We start from the raw sequence: 17,096 nt of genomic DNA, 5'->3' as shown, positions 1-17,096 counted from the left end.
GTGATTTTACTTCCACTAAACACATAAACGACTTGCACTAAATGTGTAAATAAATTAACTCACACACAAAAATAAAATTACTTGAACCACATATATAGACACTGTGGAAGTCTTTTTACGTTCCACTTGCAAGAGATTTACGTTTGAAAGTGCCAATCATTTTATATAGTGTTTTACTACGTGTACTCTTATTTTAGCATACCAATATTACTACAAAGAGATGTTGCGTTTGTTAGCTGCATAGGTGCTACGAGACATGTCGTATGTGCAACAACTCTAAAGCAACAAAACACCATTCATAACAAGGCAATTTGTTTGTCGAAAGAAACAATTGGACATATCTGCCTAAAAATCAATTATTTGGTATAATGCAAGTACCTAATATTAAGAGTGCAAATCTATGTTGGATAATCGGAAAAACGTGTTTAAGTTCAGTATTTTTCTGCAATAAAGTTAGGTTGTGAATGCTAATCCATTTTTTATGTACTAAGGCCTTGTTCCAGAAACCTTCTTAAATAATAAGGAGCGTATTTCATATTTTCAAACTAAAAAATAATGTAAATGAAAAATATATTTTTTGCATCGTATAAAATATCTCATCGAGATCTTTCAAATAAGATTCATAATGCATATTTTTAGATTTTAATAAATTTATAATTTTGAGTTTGAAATTGCCTTCTTAAAAAGTAAAAATATTTTTTAAGTTCTGAAACGGGGCCTAAGTGAAAGACATAGTTTTGAGGGTATAACCCTACTACGGGTGGCATAAAAATAAAATAAAATGGGTGAATCATCAAAATCACCCTTGAGGTTTTTTGATATTATAGACTTTTTCTTTTTCGTTTAAATAATTACAAATTATTCCCTTTAGCATAACAAATTACCCTTTTTGGCTTTTTATTGTTATTGTTATATATACTACTGGAGTAGCTATTATTTGGCCTAAAAGAGGAGGCCTAAGGCGGCCCCTGGTGGACTTGTGCCCAAGGCCAGCCCTGCCTTTTTATTGTTCTATATATTAGCTGTTAGGCTATCCACAGTGGTATAATTAAAAAAGGATAACCAAAAGTTGACATATCAGCTTTTGATTATTCACTTAAGAGGTTGTTAAGCTTAACAATGTTAAGCTTCACTATGGTCACTTCTAGTCCATAATCAAAATATGGGGTCCACTACAATTTCATTCTCTCTTCCCCCTGTTTCCCGCCATTCACTTCCCTCTATTTATGTTTTTTATGAGTTAAAATATATCGATTCCCTTTCTTAATTTTGAAAAAAAAATCGGCGACTTCCTTGGCTCCTATTATGATTTTTTCCTTTTTTTTTTTGGGGGGGTGGATAGTAGAAACATGAAAAAAAAGTGAAACACCTTAATCCGGCAACGATGGATTGAATTGTGGATGATCGAGAAATATGAGTTTCACTTTTGGAGGAAAAGAAAGAGAAATAATTTGTTGGTGAAGTGAAAAAGATATAGAGTAGCGAAAAAGCTTGTCTACATAAAATTTTTATTCTTCAATTTTATTTTTTTAACCAAAAAAAAAAAGAGTGGGCGAAGAAGGGAAGAAAAAAATACTAGTTGAAACACGTGTGTATACAAATTTTGAAACTAGTTAACTTATGTGGTGTAGGATCCACAAATTTTGATTATTGAAAAAGGTTGTTAGTTTTGGTTATCCAAAGCCCAAAATTTGATTATTTCTAAGGATGTTGCTAAGTTTGATTATACCATTGTGAGTAATCTTTTGCATAAACATTGTTAACTTTAAAAACAATTGGCATTTGATTATATCACTGTGGATGGCCTTAGAGCATCCGCAATGGGAATAATCAAAATCGATAATCAAAATGTGACACGTCAGCATTTGATTATCCATTTAGTTCATAATCAAACTTAACAAACTTGACATCCACATTGGTTATTTTTGTATCCCTATAAAAAAAACCCCCCATAATACGCAATGCACCTATGTCTAATTGCAAACGAGTTCCAATCACGCACCCGACCACACCAAATTATTCGTCTCGATAAGACGATTCTAATGTGAGGTGTTTTTTAATTTTTTATTTTTGAATTGGGTTATTAGGTTTGGTTATTGAGTTTTGGTTATTAGTAAAAGTTGTTAAGTTTGGTTATGGAATAGATGAAATTTGCTTATTTGCTAAAAGACTTGTAATTTTGCTTATTACAATGTGAGGTATTTTTTTAGCATTGTTATTAAATTTGTTTATCCATATCAATTTGCTTATTACAATGTGGATACTCTTATAAGATTCAATTTAATCTTTTTGACATCATCAAATCCTAAATACATGGGATCAAATTATCTTTTTATAGTTTGTGAAAGATCGCAGAGGTGTGAAAATATCTTTTCACATGCTACAAAATGACAGTTTGGTTCATTGCAATTATGATTTGATGATATCAATCAGTCTTCGTCGAATTTTCTAACAGCTACATCACGATAGAGTAATTTGTAATTTCCCAAACACGAGGGGACAATACATAGTTTCATAGGGCGTAGTTATTCGCAACTATTTATTTTCTCCATTAGCCCACTTCCTTCACTTAATCCATCCTCAATCAATATTTTAAAATACAAATGCCTTGTTCTCTTTCCTTTTCAAAGAGAATTTTTTTAAAAATTCCTCCTATATTTCAACATTTATCTCTTTATCTCTATTTACTTATTACCCCTACAATTTTTCAAAAAAAAAATTTAAAAACCAAACCAAACACAACCACTCCGCTTGGTTCACCATTTTGAGAGTAACGTTTACTCTCGGTACAGTTTGCAATAAATTTCTCTTTCTATCTCTCTCCACTCATTATCACTTAATTCGCAAAAATAACTTTCTAAAACCTCAACCAAACAAAGTGAGCATTTTTTCTCTGTATAATCCATTAAATGCACATAATATTTCCATTATACCTTTACCCCCTCAAAAAATCTAAAATTACATTTAAACTCCCCCAATCAAACCCTACCCAAATCCAAATACCAAACCCTAAAACCCCACCCCCCAGTTACGGCTCCCATCGTCTCATAGCCCGCCCACACCTCCATAGCCACCTCCTGCAGATCAATAACACCACCGCACCACCGCCACTCCTGCCAGAACACCGCCGCACCACCGCCACCCTTCCCTCCTCTCTTCAAGGTGCCGTTCTCTCTCTCTCTCTCTCTCTCTCTCTCTCTCTCTCTCTCTCTCTCTCTCCCTCTCTGTCTGCGTCAGTCTCTCTCTCTCTGTGTGTGTGTGTGTGTGTGTGCGCGTCATTCTCTCTCTCTGTGAGTATATACATACACGTATGTATATATACAATAACGACAATTTGATCCTGTGTTTGTGTAGAAATTTTGGTAATTAGATCCCGACACTGGTAGCCAAAAACCGTGAATGTTGAAATCTGTACGCAGTTGTTGTCGAAAATGATAATAACGTGAACCAAGTTCGGTATTTGTGTAGCGAATTCGGTAATTAGTGATTTGAGTATTTATGCTCTCAAATTCTTGTACACTAATTAAGGGCCCCATTCAAAAAATTAGCTTTATGCTCCATAAATCCCAGAGCCAGCCGTAGGCACAATACGGCAGTGTGACAGGGAGGTGTCATGTGTCTTGTATACATGCGCATGTACTTGTGTAATCTTTTAGGGACCTCTTGTGCTTAAAATACTCGTTGCTATTCCTGGATCCAGAGGAGAGTACGTCGATGGAATAGTTTCTTAGATAGAAAACAAAAAGGGTGTTGTATTACGAAATATTTTTTGAAGAAAAAAATTTGAGGTGACCTGGATATTATAAAAAAATTTCCAAGTTGAATTTTGGAAATAGATTCTTTGAGAATGTATGGGACAGATGGGGTGAAAGAAATCTGATGTATGGGCTTTTCAAGCCAGTTCAATTTGTTCCTCTTGATGGAATTTGTTCCGCTTTCTCACTGCTTTCTCAATTTTGGGGGTAAAATTCCCCAAAACTGAGAAGGCAGTGAGAAAGCGCTAAGATCATCTCCACTCCTTATCCAATTTTTTACTCAAATTTGAGTAAAAATTTGGGTAAAAACTTAATTTGGTGCAAATGGTTCCACTCATGAATCTATTTTTTACTCAAATTTTGTATCAAAAAAATTTAAAAAACAATTAATTTTATTCTTCTCTCACATCCACCCCCAAATCCCACGACCTCTCCTTCGCCACCACCAATAACAGCCCTACAGATCCACCTCCTACAGATCCAGGAACCTCTCACCTCTGTGATGTTCGATGGAATTTCTGGGCAAAGAACAACATGGGTGCATTTTTGTAGATCCAGCAAAGGAAAAGGGTAGGCGTTGTTGACTCCAAAATTAACGCCGACTACCACCACCAACGCTCATCACCGCCAGCTGTCTCCACCACCACCACCACCTCTTGCTGCCAACTGCTGCCAAAGAGTAGCTGTTGGAAATTTGGGTAAGAATTTGGTTCTGTCAAATTTGGTGAAAATTTTGAGTAAAACCTAAATTTGGTATAGGTTTGGATAAGGAGTGGAGCTGGGTGTTTTTTACTCAAATTTGGGTTTGAGTAAGAATTTGAGTACGGAGTGGAGATGCTCTAAAACGATGGCGCAGAAACTCGGCTTCCACCTTGCTCCTATTCGTCAACTCAGTAGCAGGCGATTGCTGCAAAGAACAATATGCACGGCAATGTCGACCGAGTCATCGTCATCCCAACTCACTCACACCATCACCTTGCCGAGTCGAGCCGCCGAGCCTGTACATATAGTTGCAGCCCACGGTGTCTCCAGTTCCGACTTCAGGCCAGTCTCTCTCTCTCTCTCTACTTTGTGTCCATATGCACATGACATTGTGTATAGGGCTGCTAATTGAACAACACTACTCGAATTCGAGCTTTGTTAAAAGTTTGTTCACGATCGGTTTATTTCATAAACAAACAAAACTTGAACATTTTTTTAAGGCAACCAAGTTTGAACAAACTACGGATAAGGATGTTTCTGACTGGCGCCTTTCTGTTAGTTCTTCTCTTTCAAAACCAAGGACCGAAGGACTACTCGACTCGTTCGCCTTATGAAGTATAAAAAATTCAAGTTACTCGAGATTGGCTTGTGTTTGGCTTGATTAAAGCTCGCTTGAGCAAGCTTAGCTCGAACATATTTTTGATGCTGGTTAAGTTTTCAAACCAAACTTGATCAACCACCTACTTGGCTCGTTTGGCTTGTTTATCACCCTTAAATTTGTGTAACATGGACTCTAGATTGTTATATTCTTATTTTTGTTAATCGATTTGGGTGAATTTCCCCCTTTATTAGTGTCTTCTTTGACTTCTCATTTGGTATCGCAAAATCGCGAGTAGCTGCAGAGTCGATTGGTTTCTTGTGCTAAAATGGATGTAGGTATTGCAATTGTGACTGAGAGCTGTATTTCTACTTGAATTGGTTACATTCTGATTAGCTTGAAGGACATAGCTAAATCGTCGATATAGTTGCAAATTAGGCTCTGTTCTTCCTAAATTTTTGTTTCGGTAATAATTTATTGTTTTCTGAATTTTTTTAGATTTACATTAATATTTCTTTTTGGATTGGTCATTTGTCTTGACATGAGGAGTATAAAAAATACAAAATTATGACCAAACGCACATTAATATGCTTTTATGTTTCCTCTCGCCGAGACGAATGATTAATCCCAAAAATTACGATGAAAAGCTAAAAAGAATAAATAACACCGAAAAAAACTACCAGTTCAAAAATTTAGGAAGAACACATTTTCAATCACTAAGAGTCCTTCTAATTAAGCTGCTTTCCTTGCTTAATTTGAGGGACAGATTAATCTTAAAGATAACGATCTTGAATACTGAGCAAGTTCGCTCCTCTGGATCTGTTAGCTCTATGGATAAACAGGTTAAAAAACCTTGCAAGAGGTGATCTTGCTACTACGAAATGGAATTGCGAGCGAGGACAAAGCCTTGGAACTTTATAACGAGAAAGATGAATCTAGTTTCTGCAAGGATCGTTTGGTACACGGAGGGAGGGGATAAGGGGAGAACTAATTAGAGTTTTTCTTACAATCTTACCTATGGGTATGGATCACAGAGTAGTGCTTACTCCTCCTGTTGAAGTAGAAGATAGCAGAGTGGTAAATGGAGAAACTCTCCAGTATGGCATTTCATTGCCATTCCTTGCTGTGCCCAGCATTGTTATCAAAATTTGGTCCAAATTTGGGTTAACGAATATCCTGGCAAATGACCAGGGTTTGCTTCATAAATGAAATCCCCAGCCATCTCGTTAGTTCCAATAACAATAGTTTTTCTTCAGTTAAAGTAAGGTCCCCAAAAAACGACTAGTACCCAAGCCATCTCATCTTCAGTAACATCAAGCATTTTTTAAAAAATCATGAAATTCAACCATTGAAAGAAAGTTGTAACTACCTTTAGACAAACGTATAAGACAAATGTAATTTTTTTTTTTTGGATAAGTGTGGCTAAGCTGTGCATGCTCATGAGAAAATTAGGCATTTGTCTTGTACGTTTGGTTGGGTGAATTGTACATCGTATTGCAGGAATGCCATCGAATCCTCTCTGTTCAAGCAATGGCTGAAGAACACTGAAACGGGAATATTGGCTAACGGATCCATGTCCTTGTCACAAGTGCTTATTCAGGTATGAATTCTTTGTGAAGTTGCACAAAGTTGTTACAAGCTCACAACCACCACATTTTTATTGGAATTGTGGAATACATCTTACCGATGGCGCAACTTTGCCTTTTTCTATGAGCAAAATGGCAATGTAGTGAGCTTTTGTGATGGATTGCTAGCTTTTAGTTTACATTTTGTGATGAGAGGACTGCATCCTTCAGGCGGATTTTTCGCTTGTTGTTGACGTTCGGGAACATATCTAGATGCTTCGAGATCCTTTGTTACGCATCCACTTGCCATTATGGTGTACAAGATAGTGACTTCGAATGGTTAACTGGCTTCGTGGTTGTTAGACTTGAATCACCTTATAATCACCTTATAATCATCGAATAAATTCAATAAGAAAGTTTAACAGTGGGAGTGTTTGGGAGCCTAGATTTTGAATTTTACAATTTCTCACTTCAGCTGTTTGGTAGTCATGGAGGAGAATGCAACATGCTATAATCAATTATGAAAGCTGAGTGATAGGGCCACAATCTTAGAATCAGCCCTGGAGGAGTTTTTTGGATTCTCATTTTGTATTTTCCAACTACCTTTGAATCAAAAGACTAATGTACCCCTGATATTTCATCCAAGGACTATCCATTGTACATATATACGAGAAAAGAGCAACATGGTCAAAAAGCATATCATTATCTACTCTTCATGTTATAGTCCAAAAACTACCACGAGTTAATAATCTGTTCTGTATATATCATCGAATTACTTTCACAGATTCATAATCTATTCTGATTTTAATCTGAAATCTACAATTTACAATTCAGAATTTGTAATATAAAAAAGTGGTTCCCAAACAATGATTTCCTACTTCTCGCTTTTTCCTGTCTTTCTTTTTCTTCATTTGGACTGGGAGTGTGGGTTGGTTGCCCTAGTAAGGTTTATTCTTTGTGGAATAGGATTTGGTGCTTACCTAGTGGAGTAAGAGTCCATACTAGTGTCTATCGTGCTCGCTAAAAGGTGAATGTCTGTGGTTATACATTTCATATCATCTCAGTCATATTGGTCTCCAACTTCTATTGACCTTATTGCTGGCAGGGAGTTGATATGTTTGGCAAGCATGTTGGCTTTCTAAAGTTTAAAGCAGATGTCATTGATAAGGAAACGGGAAAGAAGGTAGATCAGCTTATGGCTTCTCTCTTTGGATTTTTTTGATTTTCCAGATATCTCGCAAGGCCATGTACTAGTCCGTTCCTGTTCAAGAATGTAATCTTTTCTGTTCTTTCTTTCTTTCTTCTACATGAATTAAAAACATGATTAGGTTCCAGGTATTGTGTTTGCACGAGGGCCAGCCGTAGCTGTGCTGATACTTTTGGAGTCAGAGGGCGAGACTTTTGTCGTGCTTACTGAACAAGTACTATTTTTGTTTACTGATGGAATTTCTTTTGTATTTTCATAAGGTAGAGCTATGGTGCTTGAAAATTATTATAAATTTTTCTAATGACTTAAATCACAACCCGAGTGTGTTCAGTTTTTCTTTGTCGTGGAGATCCTAATATTGAACACATGCATGTTTAAGGTTAGGGTACCTGTTGGAAGGCTTGTTCTGGAATTACCAGCTGGAATGTTGGATGATGACAAGGGTGATTTTGTGGGAACAGCAGTTCGCGAGGTTTTGTTCTACCTCATTGGCTGCACATGTGAATGATGAGTTTTAACATGGTTACGCTCTGGGAATTTGATACTAGTTATACATGATTATCATATTGGAATGCGCTCGTAGCCCATTACTTAGTGGAACTGGTGTTTATTCATATTAAGCCTTTGTATAGTTGGATTCCAGAATTGTAGGCGGCTGTTAGTAGTATATTCCATTCTTGCTTGAATGACTTTTCGTGGCTTTATCATGGTTTGGTCCTGACCTCGCCAATAATTTGGACTTTGAGCCAGTAATTCATGACATGAGATCGGTTTCTAAGGAACCGTCACTGGAGGGTGCTTTTTTTATTGTACAAAGTTAGGAACATGCGACCTATTTTCTTCTTGGTGTTATTATTGGATAAGAAACAATTCACAACAATTCTAGCTTCCTTTACGAGACATTTTGCAAAAAAAGTCAGTCTGTTGATATATATTTTTTTTTTGTACCTATGCTTTAGATTGCGACTAGTATTTGAGATAACCTCACATATGCAGTGTCCTAATCAGTAAGCATCATCCATTTTGTTTCCACACATTCTCTCTCTCTCTCTCTCTCTCTCTCTCTCTCTCTCTACCTATCTATCTAGTGTGTATATATAGCATTGATCATTTCATCTACTTCCGTTGTCGAGATCCAGATATATATATATTCTTTGTCCACTTTGCTCTTTGCAATTGCACTTTTGATAGGAATTGATGGAAAGGTATCATAAAGGAATCAATCAACGCTGTTGATAACTCTACTACCTTTGGCTTATTATGTGGATTTGAAATGCCCTTCATGTTTTCGCTCGTCCTTTACACTGCCACATGCTAATTTTTGGCCTCACTTGGTTAATCGAGTATATTACAAGGTAAGATGTCTGTCAGCATCTTCTTCTTTCACCAGATGGGATTATGGGTAGCCATGTTGACGTGTCACGTATTTGCATTCTCCTATTTCAGTATTTCTTAGTGTCTTTACATTTTTCCTTGAGGAATAAATTGGAACTTTAAGCACAATGTGTACATTGATCAGATGAATATGGCAGGTCGAGGAGGAGATTGGTATTCGTTTGAATCCGAAAGACATGGTCGACCTCACAGCCTTTCTAGATCCATCAACTGGTTGCAGAGTTTTTCCTTCTCCAGTAAGTACTTTAGATCTCTTTCTTTTCCCTTCCAGTTTTAGATTTGAATACTGTTTGGTGCCACAAGTTAGAATTCGCCAACTTTCAACTTAAACTAGAATTTTAAACTCGTACATGTCATTAAATTTCCTACTTCCACGATAGATAAATCCAGCATTGTTAATATTGCATTTTATAAAGATGAGCTAGTTCCTGAAGAAAATCCAGGAGTGATTTCAGAAAAGCAGATACAGAAAATCATTATGACTAAGGATAGAAAAACAATCTAACTAGTTGTGCACCTTTGACAGCCATGTCTGTTGAAAGCCACAACCCATTTCTATTATAAAATCATGGAGAATTAATCATCCCTGTGAAGCCGTATGTTGTTGGTAGATTCCAGGATGACAATAAAATATTGTTTGCATGGGCGGCTGCTCTATTCTTTCAGAGGGTTCAAGTGAATCCTCTGGGATCAAAAAATGCACTAAAAAATATATTTTTATAGATATAGTTTGATATTTCTTTCATATTGTCTGCACAGAATCATTCAAAACAACCATATTAAATGAAAATTTACTAAAATTTGTGAGTAAGAAGATCATATAACTCAACAAAACAATACTAAACTATGCCCGATAACTTTTAACCAAAACAACTACCTTTATTTTGTATAGTGTTGTGTATGCAAAATATTTTGTTTTACCTTTTTGTCACTGCTGACTTAAAATCCTGCAGGCCCCCTGATTGTTTTTGTTGTTCTACTAACTTGCACTGTAACTCAACTAGAGAATTCTGAAACACCCGTTCACACGCACGTAGATTTGTTAAGGAATAGGTTGTTGAAGAGGCTGCCATACAAGGCGAACACCCCAGCGGCCCAGCCAATACAACAAGGATAAAGACCACCTGCCCACGAACACCAAGACAGACAATAAACTGATAGCAAACCAAAGCACTAAACAAGGAACACCCCGGGAAAAAGAGAAACAAAGAATAGTACATAAAACCTCGCAGAAGTGGCCAGGTCAAACCAGTTGCAAAGGGAACTACAGACCTTGCTACTTACTAGTGAAGCTAATAACTCAAATGAAGAATAGGAGAGATTTTTTGTGCGAGAAGACTACGGCTTTTCTTTCTTGGAGCCTACCTACATCATCTTTTGATGACTCGAGATCATTGCTCTGTTGATGCATAAGCATGGAGCCATATTTGTGCCTACATCCACATCCATACTTCGCACGAAAGCTCGTGCATTTTGAACCGTTCAACCAACTGAGAGAACTTGATTCATTGGTTATTCATTGTGCAGTGAGTTGGGATGAATTCAATTTCTTGCCTTGCTGTTTTCTCACTATTTGTTGTTCAATAACACTATTGTCTTGCTTTTTACATTGCAAGGGAGGGTGTGATGAAGAAATTAGAGTGTTTCTATACAGAGGCCATGTGGATAAAGAAGTTATCGTGCAGCTGCAAGGGAAAGAAACGGGGCTTCGGGAACGTGGTGAGTTAATAGTGGTGCATGTAGTTGACTATGAAAATCTGTGGCGTGTGACCCCCGATGCAAAAACTTTGGTGGCAATTGCGTTGTTTGAAATGGCCAAGAAAAGAGGGTTGCTGCCTCCGCATTGAAGCCCAACTACTGACACTTTGAACGTTCATGCAGCAGCTAGTGACTTTTCTCTGGCGTTTTATCTTCATGTTGAAATGGACAGTATAGTCGTAGTTTCCAGCAGAATTTTTTTTGCTGCACTTGTGTATAATACGGTGGAATGTACCTCACACGGCTGGGCATTTTCGGTTTGATCCCTTTTTACCCCAAAACACACTTTACATACATCTGCTCCATTTTCATTCTTATTTACCCTCTTAATATGTTTTTATTCATTATACAGGTATGCTTATAAGTATATTTACGTATAGTATCTACTGTAATTACGTATATTTTATACTCACATCCACTTTTCAAGTCTACGCTTGAAATTGGTTGTGAATAAGTATTTTTCTGTGTGCTTGCTATTTGAAAAGATCATTGTTATGAAGAATAAGAAGCAGCTATAATCCTAAGATATTGGCTTGATCGAATAACATCAAGTTATTTGACATTCTTATTTCTTAAATTTTTTCGTCAATACATAATAAATATGCAGTGTTGTAGTAGCCTAATGAAATAATAGAACAAATCTTTTACTGCATTAAGCTAATATAATCTTTAGAAAAGCTAGAGGGACGATGGTCTCATTCCTATAGCCACGTTGGGCCAACTACGGGTCCCGCATGAAATATCCAAGCCGTTCAATAATTTTAAAAATCAAACAGAGTGGGCTTGTGGAAAATCAATTCAATCCGATATGTGCACGTGCTTGATCTAATCTTCCCATTTTTTGAAAAATTGGCAAAAATGGAAAGATTGGATGAGAAATGGGAAGACTGGATCAAACATCTACATATATTAGATTGAGCTTATTTTTCGCGGAACACTCTTGGTTTTTTGTTTTAAAATTATTGATGAATGGCTTAGATATTTTGTACGTCTCCATAGTGAGCCCCGCGTTGCCATCGGTATCCTGTCGGTATGGGTACCGTCGGTACCTATAGCAGAGTTCTATAATCTTAATGTACAAAAATGTATTATATTGAAAAGCAAAATCTCTATAATATATATGCTAATAAGCATGTGCTTACATAAAAATATGTTCACTAAGTCGGCTGCCTGAACCGAAATCCTGGCTCCACCACTGGCATCGACAAGAGGACTCTGTGGAACCCTATGTTGCTCTCAGAATTTGAGCGGTGAATATATATTTGTATTCTCCGTGTGGGCTTGAAAAATGTGAATCCGTGGCCCAGTTATTGAATGGAAATCCCTAGCCAAGCTTGTGCAATCTATGTTACATCTGACTCGTTTTATTGTTCAAAGTACTCAACATTCAATTTATGGTTTCAGAGTGGGACATTCACCAAGCGAACATACTTTCGATTCGAATTTACCACGGTGCAAGGTACAAAGCTCTCATCATGCATGAAACGCTCTGCAACGCATCCGAAACATCATTTTACTCTTAATCTACAAAAGGGGAAAAAAATAAAAATCTCATTGTTTTTCTAGTGCCCCTGTGTCCTTGAAATGAGGATTAGATGAATAAACATAGTCCCGCAACCAATGACATATTACTATAGTTTCTCGAGTTCAAAACGAAATTCTGGATTTCAGGAGGGAGAAAATTTGAAAAAAGCTCTATTGAATGGGCGGAGGCCTTTTAAGTTCTTGAAGATATGGTGCCACTGACAACAAACACTACTATAACAAGCCGATATTATGTCGAATCGGTGACCACTGATGAGTATTTTCCAGCAGCTTGCTTCTTCCTGCCTAGCAAGTACTCAAACGGAGGATGACTGAACGATCCATTGAGAAACGACTCCGAAACAGCCTTGTACATGGCTTCCGTGAGGTGAACTCCATCCCAATTCATGTACTGGGAAGGGTCTGAGCACGAGCTTGACGATGGCGATCCACACGCACTGAGCGGTAGGAAGTTGTAAGGTCTGCCCCCAGTCCCGCAACAGGCTTCGAAGGGCTCCCTGAACCCGTGCTTGCCCATACTCTTCATGATAGTTTGGTAGGAACTCCAGTAATCGGCGTAAACTATCACGGAATGAGGGAATTGCGTTCTGAGGTCGTGCAACTTGGACTGCAACACGTTGTTGTGGTCTAAGCTTTGCTTGTTTACGCTAGCAATGCAACCCATGTCGTCTCTGTCGTCCTCGGAAAATAGGAACATGGCCAGGGTTAAGCAGCCTGTTGGGGGGAGGCCTTGAACAACAATATATTTTGCACCCCTTGTCAAAAGTGCCTGTGGACCAATACAATGTTGAGCGAAACTATGAATCTGAACCAACATCAATGCTACAAAACCCAGGAAAAAAAATTCTTAAGTGTCCAAATGCAGTGCCTAAGCGTTTATCTTGGTGGAGGGTGAGGGACGGAGCTAGGATTTTCGCGTAGGGGGACTATGAAATTTGTTGTAATTTTTAGGGTTAATCATTTATCTCGAAAAAAAGAATCGGAAAAGTATAGAAATATTGATTGATGTTGAAAAAAATCAAATAAGCCGTCACTTTAGACAAATAAAACAATTATTTAATTGGTATTTTTTTCGTCTATAGTAAACTTTCTTTTTTTGCTTTCTGCCGTAATTTTGTCTTTTTCAAAGACACCTTTTCAGACACCTCTCGTCGACACGGATGATTAATCCAAAAAATATCACTCGAATCTAACAAAACATCAGAAGACGAACAAAACCCACAAAACGAAAAAGAAATGAGTTTACAAGAATGGAGCCTCTGTATGAAATGCTTAACTAATTACCTGCAGAAACCCAGTGACGCTCTTAATTGCAAGCTGTTGAATGGTGCTGCTTGACACTGAGGATCCAAGGGTATAAGCATAGTCATTGGCTCCTATCTCACCAACCCAAAACAAAGCATCATTCATTGCTTCATCACACTGGCTGCTTCTTGTTGTTGGCCCTTTACAGCCTTGAGCCTCCAAGGTCTTGTTGAACCATTGGAGCTGGGTCACAAGTGACTGGGGAGTGATGTTCAGTGTGAGGTTGTTCTTGACAAAGAACCTGTGCCTTATCGCAGTGGATCCAGCCACTGCAAAATTGATACCCGTTGATTTATCAGCTTTTTTGCCGAGGTAAGGGGGCAAGTATGGGAGGGACAGCGCTTCTGCCACGAAGTCGATCACGAGCCGTCCGTCGGAGTATCGGTTGGTGGAGTGGTGGAAGAATGTGCTGCCGTAAGGGGGGCTTGACACATAGTTGAAACCGCTCGGGCCCGTGGTCGATACCGTGTTGCCGGTGTCGGTGTACGAGTCTCCGAAAGCGTAGATTTTTTTGAAGGGGCGGGGGTGGCTTGGAGTAGGAGTGGTAGCTGAAGAAGCCGGAGGCAGAGAAGAGGAGAGGAAGAAGATGGAGGTGGTGAGGGTGATGAGGGCAATTTGGGAAGAGAGAGAAGTGAAGGGAGGGGCCATTTCAAGCAAAGCCCTTTCTACCTAGAGTTTGTTGGACAGGCAATGCTCTTTCTGGGCTTTATATAATCCCATCCTACCTGTAATTACGGCTAGCCTTGCTCTTCTTTAATGACGTTTTATTTTAGGTGATTTCGCACCCTCCAAATTGTTAACCGAACCGTACTCCACTCCCAAGGGCAGTGTGAAAATCAATATGAGCAAGGCTAGCTGATTGTTCTTTTGGCGAGTGTGAGAATCAATATGAGTTGATTTTTGCACTCCCGCGGTTAACAATTTTTGGGGTGCGAAAATCACTCCTCTTTAATTTACTTGATTCAAAATATGGTTATTCATGTGGAAGTTTTTCCTACTTACCTCTTGTTCATGGTACCATATGATTGCTAAAAGACACATGAACTTAAAAATCTTGTGAGCGATTAAGGAGATCAAAATTTAATCTAGGCTCATCCATGTGAGTATGCAGGAAACCTCAGAAACAATTCAGCTGATGAACTGGGAGGGCCCACATTTGCAGCTGCTGGAGTAAATGAGGAAGGTGAGGATAATGACTTTTGGTAGATAACAATCAGGAATTAGTTGGGAGGGAACTAGTAAATGGCAGCCTTCAATGTGCTTGTTTGTACTCAAACTTCTGTCCATTTTTTCGGCTCTGGATCTCGTGAAAATCCTAAGACCGAAGATTTTTTTATGTGATTCAACGTCCGAAAATGCACCGAAATTAATAAGAAGTTACAGAGAGGACCTGAACCCCACCCAACTGTTAAGTCAGTAAATCAGGTGTTAATGCCATGTGTAGGTTGTCCCTCTTTACTCGACTACGTTCAAAGTGTCAGCAATCCCACATTTCTATTGGATTTATGAGATTCTGTACTTGACCGATTTTTCTGCTTCCTTTCTAGGTGGCCTTTTGATGGCTTTTGTTTGTGTTCTTCATTGTATAACTGTTTCTCCGCAAAATGCTTCAAAACTAAATTGGCTTGGAATGCGGGCATGTTAGGATAGGTCCGCTGTTCGAGTTGTTTTCAAGGCCTGGAGGCCTCAAAATCTGACTTCTTTCGAGTGATTGTGCTTGGCCCAAAGGGTAAGGCCTCGTGATGGTTCGTCGGTTTGCTTTGTCGGGATAAGGACTTAGTATTTTCAAACCGTGTGAAAAATGGAAAGAAAAGTAGAACAAGGCCTAAAACAGAATTAAAAGAACTTTATTAACGGTTTAACAAAGTCTGGTTACAAGGTAATGAAATAAAACCTAGGCTTGGCTAAATTGAACGGGAAAGTAAGGATAAATTGGATAAGCCGTGGGCTTGATGGTCGTGGACCGAAAGATAGAAGATAATTAAAAAATAAATTTGCATAAGTTGGGGGCTTGATGGTCAGGGACCTCTGCCTGTTTGCCCAAGGCCTGAAATTCTGGTATTTATAGGAGCTACAGGCCTTGAGCTGCTTCAATTGCTCTAATGCATGGCTACCATGTGGCCTTCTAGCAGAGGCTTGGGCTTGAGCAGCTCCGAAATGCTCCAATGAGGGGCTGCTCCCTGAACAAAACGTGCCTTCTACTAAAAGAAAACAGCAAAGGCCTGAGAAATCCTTCTTCTTTGTGTAAAACTTTGCAAAAGGGCAAAAATAATTTCAGTTCTTGCAGCATCCAGGCCATTTGAGTTGTTTCAATACTCAAGCTATTGCTTGAATGGACTCCTTCCGAGCCCACCACAGCTGAAGACTAATATTACTCCAGGCCTTCCTATCATTTTATTGGGCCTTGCACCTCTTGTGGGCCCTTAAACCCTTTGAGCTTGATTCCTTACGAAAGAAGGATCGAGAATCAAAAGATCAAACAGGTCTAGGTGAGCTGCTTGTGAGCAGCTTGCTTAGGTCTGCAAGAGTCATTCACTAGCATCTTCATGGGTTGCATGTACGTCACATGTCCCTGGCCTTGCATCGTGCTGAAGAATGGGGTCCCACCAGTTCAGACCTTGAGCTGCTTGTAAGCAACTTACCTAGATTTGCCAAACAAGAACATTCTAGGCCTTTGAGCTACTTGTGAGCAGCTTGAGACATTTGAGCTGCTTGTGAGCATGGATGTTTATAAAAAATGGATATTTGGGCCCACCAAGGCAAAAAACGCAGGCCTAGTTGAGCTGCTTGTGAGCAACTTATGTGATGTTAGATAGAACCTTCTAGACCTTTGAGCTGCTTGTCCAGGCCTAAGCTGCTTGTGAGCTGCTTGGGATGTCTCCATGTATGGTTGCCATGTGTCCCAAGCCTTGCTTCATGCTGAAGGGTAGTAAAGACTCAGACCTTGAGCTGCTTGTAAGCAGCTTACCTAGATCTGCCCAGCAAGAACATTCTAGGCCTTTGAGCTGCTTGTGAGCAGCTTGAGACCTTTTCCCTGCCAACTGAAAGCCATAGGTGACGTTTTCTTTAAGAAGTAGGCCCATTTATTACTTGGGCCTGAACTTGAGGAGCATCATAGGTCTATTCTCTTTGTAAGCCATGCGAGCCCAAGTTTGGAAAGAAAACTTGGGCTTTAACTGATTTAGGCCCACTTAGAAGGCCTTATTATTTCTAAGAACTGGCCTAGGCCTGGATAAAACACTCAGATCTAGTGGGTCAACCCAAGT

At 38.7% G+C, this 17,096-nt stretch overlaps 3 protein-coding genes across 5 annotated transcripts in view; 2 read left to right on the top strand and 1 right to left on the bottom strand.

Annotated features, from left to right (window-relative positions):
- Nucleotides 1–17,096, top strand: part of LOC131336421 (probable amidase At4g34880) — a 60,411-nt gene that overhangs the window by 19,656 nt on the left and 23,659 nt on the right. The window lies entirely within an intron of this gene.
- Nucleotides 3,034–11,274, top strand: LOC131336427 (nudix hydrolase 14, chloroplastic). 3 transcript variants are annotated; one of them, XM_058372268.1, is made up of 8 exons: nucleotides 3,034–3,162; nucleotides 4,515–4,799; nucleotides 6,556–6,655; nucleotides 7,726–7,803; nucleotides 7,949–8,041; nucleotides 8,207–8,299; nucleotides 9,360–9,458; nucleotides 10,839–11,274. In XM_058372268.1, the coding sequence occupies exons 2-8, from the start codon at nucleotides 4,603–4,605 to the stop codon at nucleotides 11,067–11,069; spliced, it is 891 nt and encodes a 296-aa protein (XP_058228251.1). In that variant the 5' UTR covers nucleotides 3,034–3,162; nucleotides 4,515–4,602; the 3' UTR covers nucleotides 11,070–11,274. The 3 variants fall into 3 exon arrangements, with proteins under 3 accessions (XP_058228251.1, XP_058228249.1, XP_058228250.1); XM_058372267.1 differs by lacking the exon at nucleotides 3,034–3,162 and adding an exon at nucleotides 4,320–4,453; XM_058372266.1 differs by lacking the exon at nucleotides 3,034–3,162 and having other exon boundaries at nucleotides 4,219–4,799; nucleotides 10,833–11,274.
- On the bottom strand, nucleotides 12,618–14,765 carry LOC131336422 (GDSL esterase/lipase At3g48460-like). Its single transcript, XM_058372263.1, has 2 exons — nucleotides 13,810–14,765; nucleotides 12,618–13,294 (listed from the first exon to the last, which is right to left on the bottom strand). Exons 1-2 carry the CDS (start codon nucleotides 14,476–14,478, stop codon nucleotides 12,755–12,757), a joined length of 1,209 nt encoding a protein of 402 aa, XP_058228246.1. The 5' UTR covers nucleotides 14,479–14,765; the 3' UTR covers nucleotides 12,618–12,754.

This window comes from Rhododendron vialii, chromosome 8a, assembly GCF_030253575.1.
Source record: "Rhododendron vialii isolate Sample 1 chromosome 8a, ASM3025357v1".
Taxonomy (NCBI): Eukaryota; Viridiplantae; Streptophyta; class Magnoliopsida; order Ericales; family Ericaceae; genus Rhododendron; species Rhododendron vialii.
This window is presented reverse-complemented; position numbering and strand designations above follow the sequence as displayed.

Coding starts and splice junctions, on each gene's coding strand:
- LOC131336422 (XM_058372263.1), bottom strand. CDS start 14,478: ATGGCCCCTCCCTTCACTTCTCTCTCTTCCCAAATTGCCCTCATCACC. Junction 13,295..13,809: donor GCGTCACTGGGTTTCTGCAG/GTAATTAGTTAA, acceptor ATTGGTCCACAG/GCACTTTTGACAAGGGGTGC.
- LOC131336427 (XM_058372266.1), top strand. CDS start 4,603: ATGGCGCAGAAACTCGGCTTCCACCTTGCTCCTATTCGTCAACTCAGT. Junction 7,804..7,948: donor ATAAGGAAACGGGAAAGAAG/GTAGATCAGCTT, acceptor AAACATGATTAG/GTTCCAGGTATTGTGTTTGC. Junction 8,042..8,206: donor TTGTCGTGCTTACTGAACAA/GTACTATTTTTG, acceptor TGCATGTTTAAG/GTTAGGGTACCTGTTGGAAG.